The sequence below is a fragment of the Nicotiana tomentosiformis genome, chromosome 10, assembly GCF_000390325.3.
Source record: "Nicotiana tomentosiformis chromosome 10, ASM39032v3, whole genome shotgun sequence".
Classification (NCBI taxonomy): domain Eukaryota; kingdom Viridiplantae; phylum Streptophyta; class Magnoliopsida; order Solanales; family Solanaceae; genus Nicotiana; species Nicotiana tomentosiformis.
Window position 1 is genome coordinate 9,475,730 of NC_090821.1, and position 18,311 is coordinate 9,494,040.

The following is an 18,311-nucleotide window of genomic DNA, read 5'->3' on the forward strand; positions in this document are numbered from 1 at the left end:
TCTTGTCAACCAAGGGAAACACTTTCTCAAAATAAATACATTCTATTTTTTTTCCACCAACAATGAGGTACACTTGTTATTTCTAAAGCACAAGAGAGCTCACTTTCCCTTTACATTTCTTCCATTCAATTCCCATTCACCAACCTTTAATCCTAACAAAATGAAGATAATAATAGCCTTGTTAACTTCCAATAAATATTTATATTCTTTAATAATAGCTCTAAGAGGGTGAAATTGTGTGTTATCTCTTTTAATGAGCTTGACAGCAAGTAGGCAATCCGTTTCCACTTCCAATTTAGCATATTTTATTTCTTTTACTAGTTTTAGATTTGATGTAGGTTTCATTTTAGTTTGGCTTTTTTTTTTTTTTTTTAATATAGAGGTTTTCTTATCGTAATCTATAATATGTTTGACTTTGACATCTAGTTCAAATACAATTTGTGTAAAAAGCCAAAAAACAAATACTCCGTACAATATATCTTTAAAGTAACTTTTTTTTTCCTTAAAAGAAAAGCAAGGGCGTGTACTCCAATTTTAATTCTCTCTATCATCTCAGTTTATTCTCTATGCTTATTCCTTAAACGCCCCTCGACCCCCCCCCCCCCCCCCAAGCAACCCACCCCTCTCTCTCTCTCTGACCGGGAATTGAAGAACTCCAGACATGGCTGACCCGATTTTGGCCGATCCACCGCCGTCTGCAACGGAGAATCCCACCGGTGAATTCGACGGTCTTCCAATTCCACCGCTTGACCCTACCTATTTTGCCCAACACATGACCGCAGCAGATCAAGGAAAAATCAACGGGTTTCCAATGGAATTACCGGAAGATGATGAATTCATGCTTGATGACCTCGATTTCGATTTGTCCTTCGATGATATCTTCCTTAATAACGGTGATGCGGTTCTCAGCCCTGATTTCCTGGCCGATTGTCTCGGGTCGGATACGGATCGAGTTGACCCGAGTTGCTATGGTCTACCTGGGAATCAACTGATCGGGAATTTTGACAATTCTTCCGGAGAGGAACCTCCGGGTTCGAAATTTGTTCCAGCTGACCCGAATTGCTTTGGTCAACCTGGGAGTCAATTGGTTGGGGATTTCGACGATTCTTCTAGATATTTCAAGTCGACGTCAGCGGAATTCTGTAATTTTTCCGGAAATCAAGCAGCTGGAGGCGTTATGATTATGGATACATCATCGCCGGAGCTTCGACAGAGCTCAAGCGGCTCAGACGTTTTGAATGCAACGTCGTCGACATCGTCCCACCAGGTTTCTGGCGATGTCTCCGGGTACCTGAACGTGCCATCGCCGGAGTCCAATGGATCCAACCATGAGGGTTCTCGGGAGTCTGGTAATGACAACAAGGGTTTGGGTGATGCAAGGGTTTTGAATTGCCATTCGCCGGAGTCGCAGGGTTCCGGCAACTGTGGTTCAAATGTCTCAGAAGGGCTGAATTATCCATCAGATTCGAACAAATCGGTACATTCTTCTCCTAATTTTGGAAACAATTCAATAAAAAATGGAGTTGTAGAAGAGAAAATCAAATTAGAGGGTGTCAATGCTAATATAAGTAACTGTAGCTCCTTGTTGAAGAGGAAAAAAAGTAGTGAAGATTCTAATAACATAGGCATACACCAAAAATTGACTAATGATGGATTGATTGACAATGTTAATAATGATGAGGATGAAAAGAAGAGAGCTAGATTGATTAGGAATAGGGAAAGTGCTCAACTGTCAAGGCAAAGAAAAAAGCACTATGTTGAGGAATTAGAGGATAAAGTTAGAATAATGCATTCAACAATTCAAGATTTGAATGCTAAGATATCTTATATAATTGCGGAAAATGCTACTCTAAAGACGCAGTTGGGGGGTGCTGGTGTACCTTCGCAGGTGCCACCACCACCCCCTGGGATGTATCCGCATCATCCTGTGATGTATCCGTGGATGCCGTATACACCACCTTATATGGTGAAACCGCAAGGATCACAAGTGCCGTTGGTTCCCATTCCTAAGTTGAAACCACAGGGTACAGCGCCAGCGCCAAAGAGTAGCAAGAAAGTGGAGAAAAATAGGACTGAGGTGAAAACTAAGAAGGTTGCAAGTGTTAGTTTCCTTGGCTTGTTGTTCTTCATGCTGCTATTTGGTGGGTTGGTTCCTTTATTAAATGTGAGATATGGAGGAATGAGGGAACCATTCATGAGTGGAGATTCTTTTGGGAGTGGGTCTTATGAGAAACATTATGGAAGAGTCTTGGCTGTTGACGGGCCTGTGAATGGGACTGGTCATTCTGGAAAATACAGTGGAAAGGATTATAGCTCACATTGTGGTCGAAGAGGTCAGGATGAGAGCGCTCAGCCAAAGGTCAATGGCAGTGACCCTCTAGCTGCATCTTTGTATGTCCCAAGGAATGATAAACTTGTGAAGATTGATGGAAACTTGATAATTCATTCTGTATTGGCAAGTGAAAAAGCCATGGCATCTCATGGAGGTGCTGATAAGAACAATAGAGAGACAGGTCTCGCAGTTCCTGGGGATTTAGCCCCTGCTATCGCAGGAAGCCATCCTCACCTTTATCGAAGTCCGGCAGTGGGACAAAGGGCTCTCGGAACTGGGGAGGAGAATGGGAAGTCAACTGTGCAACAGTGGTTCCTTGAAGGTGTTGCTGGTAAGTGCTAATCAATCTAGACTTACTCTGTTAATTCCTATGTTTGTGATATGACTGAGTGCTTTTAAGGACCTCATATCATTTTACTGATGCATTGCTGATATTTCCCTGTTATTGTGGATGGAAATGTATTTTTCTTGCACGTTATACCATAAACAAATCTCCATGGAGTCGAATCTGGCTTTGAGTTGCTTCTCTTTCACATGTTTACTTTGAGGAATTACGAATTCTGAGTTGCTGGGAATGACTATCTTCTTGTTACTGGCCCTTTCTTAATTCTGTTTCTAGCACAGTCCCTTTCTTAATTCTCTATCTGTCCGCACTGTACCTTCCTCTTCATGGCACATGTTCCAATTGAATTGATGGTTTGAAGAAGCCTTCCGCTTTCCAGTCGTTTAATGCTTTTGTGTGTTCATTTGGTCAGGACCTTTGTTGAGTTCAGGCATGTGTACAGAAGTGTTCCAGTTCGATGTGTCATCTTCTGCTCCAGGAGCCGTAGTTCCTGCTACCAATGCGAGGAATTTATCTATGGAAGAAAGGCAGAATGCTACACACGTCCACAAGGTTAGAAATAGAAGGATCCTCAATGGCCCTTCCGTTTCCCTTTCTAGACCCTCCCACAACATTTCTGAAGAACAAACTGGAAAGCAAGAGAACTTAAGTGGAAATAAGTCACTTTCTTCCATGGTTGTATCTGTGCTTGTTGATCCAAGAGAGGCAGGTGATGGTGATGTTGATGGCATGATGGGTCCAAAGTCCCTCTCTCGGATATTCGTCGTTGTGCTGATTGACAGTGTCAAGTATGTCACCTATTCTTGTATGCTTCCATTTAAAGGATCTGTTCCTTTAGTGACTACCTGAGGATGGGAGTATTCATCTAGCAGAAGTATCATGGACAATCAATTTTGTAGATAGCATAAGATCTGATGGTCCTCACAGTTCACTTAGCTTCAACATGTAACATTAACTTTTAAACAGCTATCATACTTATAGAGGGCGATGGTCTTCTTTTTTATGTGATGTTTCTGCAATAATAATTTATCGCTCTTTAATTATCAAAAGAAGAAAAGCAACGCTTCTTTAAGTTCTCTGTAACTGTGGATGTATGCTTTTTGTTTTCCATCTATATTATGTTTGTGCTCCCTAGGTTTACTTTGTTCATATGGTGTGACCGAAATTTCTACTGTCATTGAATGCTTTAGGCGTAAATTCAATACGGTATGTATTTAGGTTTGCGCTATTAATGTTGTATTGATCAAGGTCATATTCTGCCTTCTTTTTTGTGGGAAAAATCGAACTCCCCTATTGATGTTAGATTATGGAGTCTCAATGCTCAACTGTTGACAAGCCGTTGCTAGGTACTAACCAAGGCGTTTGCGTCGTGCTAATTTGGTACAACCTTTTTGAGTAACAATGGTGTCCGAGTTATTTTTTTCACACCTTGACTGTCTTGTTACAAACTTTATCTATTGTCGTCATACATTTCAATGCTTAAATGATTGTTGTTGAGTTAGGTTGCCTACATAATTGATGTATTGCAATCATCGATAAAATGAAACGCAAGGAAGTCACATTTGCGACTTTAAATTAAACCGAAGTATTGTTCAGCACTCTAAATTAAACTTCAGATTGTGATCACATTATATTATTCAAATCAATGATCCACATATATTCTTACCAAAACTTTCCCTTTCTTCCAAAGAAAGCAAATTGCCAAGAAACATGCAGCAAACTTTAATTTAGAATAAGCTACATCACCATCTTTATATACTGTATACTGTACTTGTGACCAAAATCCTAAACCCATAACCCAAAATTAATTATTGGTCATACATCTTTCTTTTACCTTCACAGGCAACCCTCCTTTCATTCTTAGAGTCAAAGATAACACATACTCAGGACATTTTCCATTCTCTAATTGAACATCTAATTCAAACTTTTCTAAAACAGAAGCTGCAATTGACTTCATCTGAATATAAGCCATGTCTTTTCCAAGACACATTCTTGGTCCAGCATGAAACACTGGGAATTTAAATGGACTTTCTTGCTTATAAACTCCATTTTCATCAATCCATCTTTCTGGTTTGTACTCACCACAATCTTTACCCCAAATATTCTCCATTCTTCCCATACTATAAGTTTGGTAACTAAAAAACCAATCTTTACCAATAAAAGTCCCATCTGGTAAAATGTCATCTTTCAAACATGACCTTGTATCAATTGGTACAGGTGGATATAACCTCATTGCTTCTGAAATAGCTGAATGAAGATACTTCATTTCTCTTAATTCGTCGAAATTATAAGTTTCACCAATCTTTTTCCCATTTCTTCGACGAATTTCTTCTAATTCTTCTAATATTTTTTCCTCTATATCTTTCCTTGAAGATAATATCCAAAAGAACCAAGTTAAGGCCGATGATGTCGTGTCTCGACCAGCTAATATGAAACTAATGACTATGTCCCTCAAAAATTTAGCTGAGAATTGACTCTCCCCCATGAATCTTGATAACAAGTCTTCATCTTTTTTCTCAGCTCGCTCTTCTATTCTTGAATTTATAATCTTATCCGCGAATTCATGCACAATCTTGATTGATTTTTGTAGCTTCTTTTCTGATCCAATGTTCAAGAATTTCTTGATTTTGTAAAGGAAGGGAATAGCATACATAAATCTACCTGAACTTAGAGTTGTTGCAATTTCGAAAGCTTGCATGAATTCACTTTCAGCTCCACCTAAACAGTTTGGATCAACATTGAATGCAAGCTTGATGATATTATCAAATGCAAATCTTTCTAAGATGTCTTGAATGTCAATAATTCTATCCTTTTTGGCTGCTTCTTCAAGAATTGGAATCAAACGTGTATGTATTTCCACCTGTAATTACAACATAATTAAACAAATAAACTCAGTATTAACATAAATAAAGTGACAAATTCAATATATTATCGTAACACCTATAATCAAGTACGAGTAGTGTTTTACTCCTTTACTATATCAAATATTCTAATTTAAAATTGCCTATACTTCTGACCATTACTTAAAATTGCCTTTTATTGTACTTTAAATTTGAGTTCAGTTAGGTTCAAGGGCAAATTTGAAATAATTTATAATAAGTGTATGAACGGCTTATAGCAATAACGGACGGTAAAATAAGATAATTATTCATATAGCAGTATTTTTTTCCTCCTAAATAAAAGTATCTTTATCTCTAATACTATCAAACTTTGAGTTTTTGTTATGTAATTTCATGGTATAAAAAATATGTTACCCAATCATGTCACTAAATTACAGGTAAATGTTTTCTGATAAGTATTAAGAGTAACCTGATAAAAATGATAACTACTACTATTATATGTTAAACAACATTGACAGTGTAATGAAATCTTTATACGATTAGTATATACTCAAATCCTTTAAACTTTAGAATAAAATGGTTACACTTAATTAAACATTGCCTGTGCAGTTTCCATGACGAAATTCCGAAGAGATCTGGTGCTAAATTCATAACTTGCAGATTTCCTTTGAATTCTCCAAATTTCACCATCAACATTAAATATTCCATCACCCAGAAAATCTTCAAGCCGAGTATAGAAACGGATGCCTTTAGGAAAATTCTCAAAATTCGTTTTGAGCATATGCTCGACGTTTAGTGGATTGGCAGTGATGACGCCGTGAACATTACCGGGACGGTAGAAGACGGCGGTGTTGGTGGCGCAATTGGAGAGTACATCGGTGGTCCATTCCAGAAAACGGTGACGGTTTAAGAGGAACTCCGGTAAAGCTCCGACGAGTGGGTAGATTTTGAAGCCTGGTTTTTTGGGATTTTTGAGATTTTTAAGGAGAAATAAGAAATAGTAGAAAAAGAGAGACACTAAGATAGTGAAGATAAGTGTTTGAAGTGAGAAAATTTCCATGGTTTGGAATTTGCAAATGGAATGGAAGAGGACGAAAATGATAAGATGTACGTATAAACATGTAAAGTGAAACAAAACATTTTTTGGTTGTCCACTAGTCTATGCACTCACTATTAAGTACGGTTGTTTAACGTGCGGGCTGTCACGAGCTATACATAAAAAAAATTCAGCCTGTCCTTTTAACGTTCCGGGCTGGTTAGCGGGATGAATTAGCGGGTTGTTAGCGGGTTGTACATTTTCAGGGTTTTTTGGTCCGTCCGAATTCGGGCTTAACGGGTTCAGACCGGGACGAACTATATATTTTTTTAAGTAAATTTTATTTTTCTTATTTAATGTTATTGATACTTAAGTGTTTGCAAACTTTTAAGGCTTAGAATTAAACTTTAAAATTTAAAGTTTTAAATTTTAAATTTAAATTTTAAAATTAAAATTTGAAAGTAAGTGGCTACAAAAAATTATTTAATAAGACCAATAGGCAATATGTAAGGATCAAGCTCCGAAGGCTTTCATTTGATATTTTATTGAATAATATATAATACTTCAAATTAATTTGCAAGTTCTTTTTTAATTTTTTTTTATTTTTGAACTTGCAAATTAAAAGTTTACAATAATTATTAAAAAAAAATAGTACATCACATGCTTTGTATCATTTTTGTAAGTTCATCCATGTCAACACGAGGTTCTTGGTTTCCGGCATTGGTTGTATCGGAACCATAAACCATTATATCTCCAATTTATTGGTCCTCCGCTTCATCTACCTCGTCACGCCCTTGATTTCGCCGTTCTGATCTTATCCAATCTCTGAAGCACACTAGAATTTCCAAAGCGTTGCTGGCCAATGAATGACGGGTATCTCCTAGTTGCTGCTTTGCTTGGCTAAATGCGCTCTCTGATGCGACTGTTGAAATCGGCACATTTAGCACGCGAGCCATGGCCGAAAGAACAGGAAATTGATTTGAGTTGCTCCTCCACCAACCTAGCGGTAGAAATTCCTTTGTGCGGGGCTATGCTGACTTTTGCAAGTAGAATTGGAGTTCATCAATATTCCTGCTACTCATTTGTTGATGCTCTCCTAGTGTAGACCAAATCAAATAATCTTCAACACCATCATTATCATCCAAAGCACCGGTCCCAGATGTTGAAACTGAACTTGAAGGAATATTTGCATCTGCAGCAGAAGAAGCATCAACAATGTTAGCATAATAATTATATAAATTTTGTAAATGTTTGTGTAGATCAGAAATACAAGTGTCAATATCAGAAATTTCAGTTGGTTCAATATCCATATAAGAATATAAAGCGATGATTAATTGGCGACAAGTGGCCATTTTGATAGAATGGTTTAAAATAGCATAAATTAGGTAAATAGGGAGAATTTGGTAGAAATATTTTTTAAACTTATCTAGCATAGATTCAACAACAGAAGTATATCCTTCTTTCTTCTTCAAATTATGTAGTAAAAGAGAAATTTCAGCAATATGAACTAAACTATTTTCAATAGTAGGATAATAAGCTCCAAAAAACTCAAGTGTAGTCACATAAAATTTTTGTATAATTTTTACAACATCTTCAATGACATCCCAAGTTCTAGATGTTAACAAACGGTTAGGATCGGTACAATGAGAATTAATAACTTCAGTTATAGTCATTCTATATTTATAACAACATTTTAAGAATAAATAAGTATAATTCCACCTAGTCACTATTTCTTCACGCATGAGACTTGATTTTAGTCCATAGTGTACACATTTTTCCTTAAATGTATTTAATCTAGCACTTCTATTATTTCCTTGAATTACACCAACAGCTCTTCTAACTAAAGTGATATCATCTCTAAATAATTCAAGGCCACTCTTCACAATCAAGTTATAAATATGACATGCACGTCTAACATGAAATATTTCAGGAAGTGGTGGGTGTACATATAATTTTAATATTGTAATAGCAACATTGTTGTTAGAAGCATTATCAAATGACATACACAAAATTTTTTCTGTAAGATTATAAAATATAACAACTTCATGGATAGTATTACTTATAAATGACCAGTATGACTTTGATCTTCATCATATTTAAAAGAAATAATATGTTTTTGCATACAAAAATTATCATCTATCCAATGGCATGTAACAGTCAAATAATCATTTCCATTTACAGCACGACCAATATGAGAAGTAAGAGAAACTCTACAAGAAAGACTGGCGAACAAATAACGTATATATGTCTGATATTGTCCAAAAAGCTTAAAGATATCAGCTTTACAAGTACTTTTAGGAATACCTTTAAACAAAGGGTTATAAATTATTTGAATATAAGTAACAAGATATGGTGAAGCAGCAAAACTAAAAGGTAAACAACCTAAAACAATCCTTTTAGATAATTCTTCCTGATCTTTCTTAATATCGTATTTACCCATTAACCCCCCAGTACCCAGGTTAAGTTTTTGTTGCCCATCTTCTTCATCTACTCCCCAATCAAGAGGGTGGTGTTCTACCATGTGCCTACGAAGTTGACTTGTTCCCCCTCCCTTACCGGTCTCATGTTTATAAACATCCTAACAAATTCTACATCTTACATAATTTTTATCTTCTTCTAGTCTGTCAAAAAAGTTCCAACACTTACTTCTTAATCTTCGATTCTTCTTAATAGGGAGGGGAGGCCTACTTGTATTACCACGACCTCCACCCCTAATATTTTGAGTTTGACTAGCATTACCAGGTGTAGCTGGTGGTGTTTCAAGATTATCAGGTGATTGAATATCATCTAAATTATCATCTAAATCATCATCTATACAATAATTTTCTTGAAGTCGCTCATAATCTACATTTAAATTTTCAGGTGAACTTTCAGAAATATGTGTAAAGCTACAGAAGAACCAGCACCACCTCTTGATTTTTTGGATATTTTCTTACTGCCACCTCTACTAGTGCACGCTTTTTTGGCTGCTCTAAATATATCTATTATGTAAATTAAATTAATAAATTAAATTAATAATTTTAAATAATAAAATAAGTGTACACCAAAGAAGAGAAAGAGATGGAACGAGTGTACTGGGATTTCGGATGCCGCACTAAATTTGATATCAAAAATCAAACTTCAATTGATAGACCGACACTTGATAGTTGATACTTGATACCACACTTCACTTGAATACTTGATATTTGATAATAATAATTTTGTAATGGCTAAACTAAATATTTGATGAAACTTGAAATAATAAGTAATTGAGAATTTAAGAACAATAATCAATATTATCAAGAGAGAATTGAGAGAGAATTAGAGTAGTAAGAGAGTAAATTGTGAGGAAAAATGAAGAAGAAAGGGAGCTATTTATAGTTTTTAAAAGGTTAAAATTATAATTTATCAAATATTAGGGATGGGGGGCTATTTTCTTAAGGGGTAGGCTGAAATGGCCATTTGTGCAAAAAAGGGTCGTTGGCCAACGGTCAGTTTTTGAATTTGACCGTTGGCACCGGTCCAGAAAATTTTAAAAAAAAAGGTTTTCGTAACGAAAATCGGGCTAGACCGGGCTGTGGCCCGTTAAAAACCCGTTAACGGGTTACCGGGCTAAGCGGGTTCCAGTGCACCGGTATCCAAAAACTTTTCGTCTAAAACTCGCTCCTCGCCCAACCCGTCCCACCCCGTCCCCAAACACTACAGTACCGGATTGACCCGGGCTGAACCGGGTCGAACCGGGTTCTAAACGGGCCAGCCCGGCCCGATTAACAGTTATACTATTTGTCACACCTCCTTTTCCCGACGGGATAGGGAGTTTTTCCAATTTAAGTGACATTATTCGAAATGAAATTATTTATTTATTCAGAGTCGCCACTTGGAATAATTTATGGTGTCCCAAGTCATCGATTTATTTTAGAATCCCAAATCGAGGAAATTTGACTCTTATTTATGGTCTGCGAACACAGAAGACCGGGTAAGAAATTCTGTTAACCCGAGAGAAGGTGTGAGGCACTCCCGAGTTCCGTGATTTTAGCACGGTCGCTCAACTATTAATAATTGGTCTAGTTATCTGATTTAGTACATGTTTTAAACCTATATGTGCATTTTTGTTTCTTTTAACCGCTTTTAATTATTTATGAAACTTATTTGAACAAGTCGCGATGTCGCAAACTCATTTGTTTTGTACATATTGCGAATCGCGTCACGTGAAACGCACCCACGATTTACAACATGTTTATTTTTATTATTATTCGAAGTTGAAGTCAAGTCGCGTGAAACGCGCACTTAAGTTGGGGTTTACGTATCGTGACCATGCCACGGGAACCATACCCATAGTCACGGTGATTTATTAATTGCGCCTAAAGCAACTAGCACGTGTTCATAATTTGTTTTTCCTTACGGGTTTGAGATCTGTATAAGGTCAAGAGCTATGAAATCAATTGTGGAAAATGGGTCAGCTTTTGCTCTTACTAAATTGGGCCTGACATAAATTATTTTGGACCAGATAAATTAAATTGGATCGTAGTACAATTGGCCCTTTAAAGCCAGTTAATGAGTATGTCCAGTTACTAGTTCATCAAGTTACTCCTCTATCAATTAGTCAATTGCAGTAGTACATGTTTCATTAAGCAAAGCCCAACCACCGGGCCCAATCATTATTTTTTTTAAACTCCAAACCCCATTTTTCAATTTCAACTAGCAGACATAGATTTTATCCCCAAAGTTCAAACATTCACTACGTGCCCAAAAATCATGTTTTTTATCAATCTTCATGTTAATCATCAAGAAAGTAGCAAAATTTAACAAAGCTAATGGGACCTAACAATTAATACAGAAAAAAACATTTCAATCTTCATGAATCTAAATAAGATCAAATTATATATTCAAGCATAATATCTTAATAAAACAATGATGAGAGAAATGAACTTTTACAAGGCTGTTTTGAAGCTCGGACAATGGACAAAGATATAAATGGAGCCTCAACCAAAATCGACAAATGGAGCTCGAACTCGACGACTCAACTTTGGAGCTGTTATTTTCTATACAAAAGAGGGACTTTTTCGCTGGGTTTTCGGCTCGTTTTTGTGGTGCTTTTTAGCTTGGTTTTCAGTTGGTTCGAGGCTGGAGTTTAGGTGATGAATTGCTGGATTTTTTGAAAGAAAGCCGAAGAAAGAATGACACGAGTAGAAATTCCCTTATCCTAAAAGAAGAAAAATAAATTTCTCTCAATTCCCTCCTCCCTCTTTTTTTCTCCTTCTCCCCATCTTTTTTTTCCCTCACATTTCTCTTTTATTTATAGAAAAATTTTCGGAATTTTTAGAATGTTTTTTATTTATTTTTTGCTTTTTTATTTTTTAATTAAAAAGAATTTCTACTTCCCATTTTTCTTATTTTCTTAAAAAAATAATTTTCCACTTTTCTTTACTTTTATTTTTTAATTTCTCACTTTTTTTAATTTTAATATATTTAAAATCCCACTTTTTTTGCTTTTATTCTTTTATTTCTCACTTATTTTACTTATTGTTTTAAAATTTTCACTTACTTTTACTTTTATTAAAAAAAATCAGATACCCTTACTTTTATTTTTTAATTCCAACTTTATTTTACTTTATATTTTTTTAAATTTTCACATTCTTTTACTTTTATTTTTTTAATTTTCCACTTTTTTAATTAAATAATTTCTACCTACTTTTACTTTTACTTTTTAATTTTATATTTCTACTTTTACTATTTGTTTAATTCCCATCCGTAATTTTAAAAAAATAAAATAATAATAATTAATTTTTATTTATTTTTCGATTTTTTAAATTCATTTTATTTAAAAATAAAGAAAAAATAAAAATAAAAATAAAAATAAAAATAAAAATAATACTAATATTAATAATTGATTTTTTAAATTATTATTAATTTTTACCCTATATAAAAAAATGTAACAAAGCCATAAAAATATATATTAAATTTCTGAAAATATTTACATAGTAGAAGGTGATAAAAATTTAAATATAATCAAAAATTAGGTGCTAACAGCTGCCCCTCTTTTCTTGGAAACATGAAGAGTTTTTAGGCAAAGACTAGATGAGCCATGTGACTAATTTTTGACCAAATTATTATTCAAAAGAAAAAGAAATAAAAGATAGGGTGCAACCGAGTCTTGGTTTTGGACAACCTACATATCACGGATTATAGGGGAATCATGTCGCATGTAGTTCAAGGAGAATGGTATAATGATGAGTTGAGGAGTCGAGTAAGGTTCCGTCAAGGCTCCGGTCCGCGGTCCTGCTATTATATAAAAAAGAAACTAAACAAGCCTATCAGTTATGAGTTACAAGATTTCTATCTATGAGTCTTCAGAAACTTGATCTTGAGTCTTGACTGGTTCTTCATGCAGACTATGATCTAAACCTTGATGCTCGCTAGCTGTAGGTTCTAGTTCATTTTTCTATAGCTTCTTCTAATTAAAACGGGACTCCAATGCTCGTGGCTTCAGTCATGTCTTAAGCATTCCACATCTTATCAATTGCTTTTGCATTTTGGATTCACTTATTTTTTCTTTTCTTTTATACTGAATTGAGACTTCTTCTTTTGGTCATCTTGAACCCTGTACCTCGAGGTAAAACCTACTCAGATACCAAAACAAACAAACGAACGAAATTTTTCTGCCCCAGTTTGCACTAGGAAAATTTCGTGAGTTATTGTAACAAAATTCTAAACTACTTCTTTATTGAAAGCAATAAGAGATCGGGAGTGTTGTATCCTGAAAAAGTCATATTTTTTTTTTGGATGGTGTTCTTTTATTGTCAAAAGGATGTCTCAACTAAGGATTTGTGTACCTTATGTTGAGAAAATGTGGCCAGGGAATGGGATACCCTATATTGGCAAAGATATCGGGGAGTGGTGTATCCTGCATTTAAGATCAAATCAACTAGGGAGTGGAGACCCTATGTTGGAAAAGCAGACTAGGGAGTGGAGACCCTATGTCTAAAAACATCAACTAGGGAGTGAAGACCCTATGTTGGAAAAGCGACTAGGGAGTGGAGACCCTATGTCTAAAATAATCATCAACTAGGGAGTGAAGGACCTATGTTGGAAAAGCAAACTAGGGAATGGAGACCCTATATCTAAAAACATCAACTAGGGAGTGGAGACCCTATGTTGGAAAAGAGACTAGGGAGTGGAGACCCTATGTCTAAAATAAAATCAACTAGGGAGTGGAGACCCTATGTTGGGAAAAAACTAGGGAGTAGAGACCCTATGTCTGAAATAAAATCAACTAGGGAGTGAAGACCCTATGTTGGAAAAGAGACTAGGGAGTGGAGACCCTATGTCTAAAATAAAATCAACTAGGGAGTTGAGACCCTATGTTGGAAAAAAACAACTAGGGAGTGGAGACCCTATGTTGGAAAAATGACTAGAGAGTGGAGACCCTATGTCTAAAAAAATAAAAATCAACTAGGGAGTGAAGACCCTAAGTTGGAAAGGAGACTAGGGAGTGGAGACCCTATGTCTATAATAAAATCAACTAGGGAGTGAAGACCCTATGTTGGAAAAGAGACTAGGGAGTGGAGACCCTATGTCTAAAATAAAATCAACTAAGGAGTGGAAACCCTATGTTGGAAAAGCGACAAGGGAGTGAAGACCCTATGTATAAAGTTGGGAAAGAGACTAGGGAGTGGAGACCCTATGTCCAAAATAACTTCAACTAGGGAGTGGAGACTCTATGTTAGAAAAAAGACTAGAGAGTGGAGACCCTATGTATAAAAACATCAACTAGGGAGTGGCGACCCTATGTTGGAAAAGCGAATAGGGAGTGGAGACCCTATGTCTAAAAACATCAACTAGGGAGTGGAGACCCTATGTTAGAAAAGCGACTAGGGAGTGGAGACCCTATGTCTAAAATAATCATCAACTAGGGAGTGGAGACCCTATGTTGGAAAATCAAACTAGGGAGTGGAGACCCTATGTCTAAAAATATCAACTAGGGAGTGGAGACCCTATGTTGGAAAAACGACTGGGGAGTGGAGACCCTATATCTAAAACATCAACTAGGGAGTGGAGACCCTATGTTGGAAACATCAACTAGAGAGTGGAGACCCTATGTTGGGAAAGAGACTAGGCAGTAGAGACCCTATGTCTAAAATAATATCAACTAGGGAGTGGAGACCCTATGTTGGAAAAGAGACTAGGTAGTGGAGACCCTATGTCCAAAAATCATCAACTAGGGAGTGGGGACCCTATGTTGGAAAAGTGACTAGGGATTGGAGACCCTATACTACCATGATTTTGAATTGTTTTTTTTATTTAAGATAATGAGTAAAATCCGGGAAAGAATTTGGAGAAGACTTCCCTTTTTAGGAGTGGTTGTTGCTGCAGAGCTATTTTAGTCTCCGCGCAGTTTCTTTTTGGTTGCACCTGCTTCTTGCAAGGTTGCTTTGTATTGCACCTGTTTCATGTGGTTCAAACAAATAATAATTTTTCAGTTTGAAATAGTGGTTGGTTTTGCGGCCTTGAGTGCTTCAGTCACTTGATCTTGGCCGGCTTATTTGATGGTACTTTCAATTGCAACTGGTTGTTCCCTGAACACCGATTTCATTTATGGCCCCGGAGAACCCTTGGCTTTTCTAAAACTTTACCATGACGGTTAGTCGCGTGGGACTTAACCTTTTTCAACTTCATTTTGCCTTTGTAGGCTTTTCACTTCTTTCCTCTAAATTTAACTTCAGAGCATTGGGGAACCTTTGTCTTTTCAAACTTTGCCAAGACGGTTAGCCACGTGGGACTTAATATTTTCAACTTTATTTTGCCTTTGTAGGCACTTCAATTTTATTTCCTCCTTCTAAGATCTTTTGATTTTGGAGCATCGGATGCCATGGCCAGTCGAGGTTGACTTGATGCCCCTGCCGAGGCTGTGGGTGCCTTTTCTTGCATATTATCTTGTATCAAACGAGAGCCCTATAAATCAGTCTTACCATCTTTTCTTTGTCTTAATTTCGAAACAAAGTTAGATTGAAATGGATTCAAAGAAAAATAAACAGTAGAATAGAGAATGAATTTAGGCAAGAAGTGTCCCTTTCGGGGAAAGGAAAGAAGGACTTATCTGGAGTACATGCAGACTTTAATGAACATGACATGCCTTTTGGACTGGATGCCTGATCTGTGTAAATTGTCCGACTCTCAGAAATTCATCACAACTTTTGCCTTGAAACCGAGAAACCTTGCCTAGGACTGTGTCAATACCAATGGTTGTGAAGATCCTCTTTTCTATCAGTGGCGCCCTTTGCGGGTTTTCACCAACTGATCTCTCTTATTTCTCTTCTCACCATCGCCTTATAGTGCTCTTTGCGAGTTTTCACTAACAAGACTCTCATTCTAATTTCTTTACTTCCCATCGCCTTACGGTGCCCGTGAGGATTTTCACCAACAAGACTCTCTCATTTCATTTCTCTCATTTTGGTTGCATCAGATCCTGTGACTGTATTCTCCAATTCTTGAACATTCTCATTGATTGATCGGAAAGAATTTGAAAAAGGTTTGGGTGAAAAGGATTTGGACTGACTTACAACTTTGGAACCCTTCGGGCGAAACCATCGCCGAACTATTATAAATTCTGCCCCAGTGTCAACTTTTGGGGAATGTGGATTTTTATTTTGGTATGACTGAACCCCAGAGAGAGGCTGCCTACGTATCCTTTCGAAATCAAGTCAAACGTAGTTCAAGAAATTTTGTTTTTGATTTTCTTTTCTATTTTGGTTTCTTCTCTTTCTTTTTCCTTTCCTTTTTTCTCATTTTTCATTTCATTTTCTTTCTCTCTTTTTTTTGTCTTTTTTTTTTTTTTGCAATAAAGCTTTCAGGTTCCAAAGAGGGTAATCAAAGAAAAGGTAACCGGCTCAAAGGGTTTGAAAGGGGTTTATAGTGTTTGGGTATCAAGAATGAAAGTTTTCGTCATCCCAATTAGAGAGCATTAAAGTTACGTAAAGGGTCAAACATAATACCTTTTGACCGCGTCTGCATTGACAGTTGTCTCGGGGTCATTTCCTTCGATTCTTCCCAGGTACAATGCTCCCTTTTGCAGTACTCTCGTTACAATGTATGGACCTTTTCAATTTGGAGCCAATTTTCTTTTAGCTTCTTCATGAGGTGGGAGGATACGTCTTAGAATGAGTTGTCCTTTTTCAAATTTCTTAGGCCGCACTTTCTTGTTGTAGACACGAGCCATTCTTTGTTGGTACAACTGCCCGTGGCAAACTGCGACCAATCATTTTTCATCAATCAGTGTCAATTGTTCAAATCGGTTCTTGACCCAATCTTTATCCTCAATCTCGGCTTCAACAATGATCCGAAGAGAGGGAATCTCAACTTCGTTCCAATTTTCTATTTATTTTCTTATAAGCCTCGTCTTCAAAACATTCTACTTCTTGATCCATTATTTCGAGGTCTGACAACGTTTTAGGATATGGGCATGAAGTCCGCAAGCATATCATATTATTAAAATTTGCATTAACAGAACTGAAAAGAGAATAAGAAAAAGTGACAAAATTAAGAAAAGAGACATTCTTGGACAATGAAATATTAATTTCATTTGATTTTTTTTGATTTTTTTTTTTTGAATTTTAAATATAGAAGGGTTTACATCGGAAAGTAAGACAATAAAGTAAAATATCCGGATTAGTAAGACAATAAAGTAAAACATCCGGATCACACCCTGAGATAATCCGGACGCAGAAAGGATAGCAAGACTGGCTACCGAAACTCCCGTCTGATGGGGAACTTTCAGGCTTGGCGACCATTTTTCGGCTTTTCTTCTGTCTCGGCAATGTCTGCAATGACCTTCAGTGCCGGATCAAATTCCTCATCTCTCCAATTTTTGTTCATCAAACCCACTGAACCACGCTGAACGACGTGTGATGTGGCCTTAAAGGCAGCATGACTCAAGATTCGGCCAGCTTTTTAACCATTTTCGACCATCTCCCAAATTTTGATAGCCTCGGCGAATGGTCTACCCATAACAGACATCATGTTCTGGAAGTAGTCCGCCTCTTGGGCCTGTAGGAAAACCGTAGCCATTTATACTTTGTCCATTTGAGGCTTTACCCTGGCGGCTTACTCGCGTCATTTGACAGCATATTCATAAAAATATTCCGCAGTTTTTTGGACACATTGTTCTCTTTTTGGATTTTTCACTCTTGCTTTCTTTTTTTTTTTCCTTTGTTTTTTTTGTTTTTTTCACTCTTTTTTTTTCTTTTTTCTCACTCATTTTATTTAATGGCTATGATCGAATCCAATGGGGATTGCCTACGTATCATGACGCCGCATGAATCAGATCTTGCGTAGTTCGAGAAGATCGCGAATAGACTGACCCTTTTTTTAATAAAGACTTTTAAATTTTATATATATATATATATATATATATATATATATATATATATATATATATATATATATATATATATATTTTTTTTTTTTTATGAAATTTTGAATTTTTTTTTAAAGGAAGAAATTCTAAATAAGGAAGAAACTATTTAGGATTTTGATTTGAATTTTTTTTTCTTTTTTTTATCGAATGAAAGATTTCAAAAAAGAAAGAAAATATTTTTGGATTTTTTTTGGATTTTATAAGGAAAGAATTCTAAAGATGGAATTAAGGAAAGGGAAAAATATTTTTGAATTCTTTTTTTAAAAATTGGGGCCGGAACCGATGAAGTTTGCCTACGTATCTCACATCCGGTGAGAATCAGACTCGCGTAGTTCGGTCAGGTTTGACGGAAGAGGGAAAAAAGCATG

The 18,311-nt window shown here is 36.2% G+C and overlaps 2 protein-coding genes across 2 annotated transcripts; one reads left to right on the forward strand and one right to left on the reverse strand.

Moving 5' to 3' along the window:
• The first annotated feature begins 571 nt into the window (after positions 1-571).
• On the forward strand, positions 572-3,678 carry LOC104104290 (bZIP transcription factor 17-like). The gene is made up of 2 exons (XM_009612337.3): positions 572-2,663; positions 3,088-3,678. The coding sequence occupies exons 1-2, from the start codon at positions 662-664 to the stop codon at positions 3,522-3,524; spliced, it is 2,439 nt and encodes an 812-aa protein (XP_009610632.1). The 5' UTR covers positions 572-661; the 3' UTR covers positions 3,525-3,678.
• Positions 3,679-4,280: 602 nt separating this feature from the next.
• LOC104104289 (cytochrome P450 CYP94D108) lies at positions 4,281-6,669 on the reverse strand. Its single transcript, XM_009612336.4, has 2 exons — positions 6,117-6,669; positions 4,281-5,535 (listed from the first exon to the last, which is right to left on the reverse strand). The coding sequence occupies exons 1-2, from the start codon at positions 6,573-6,575 to the stop codon at positions 4,480-4,482; spliced, it is 1,515 nt and encodes a 504-aa protein (XP_009610631.1). The 5' UTR covers positions 6,576-6,669; the 3' UTR covers positions 4,281-4,479.
• Positions 6,670-18,311: the final 11,642 nt, after the last annotated feature.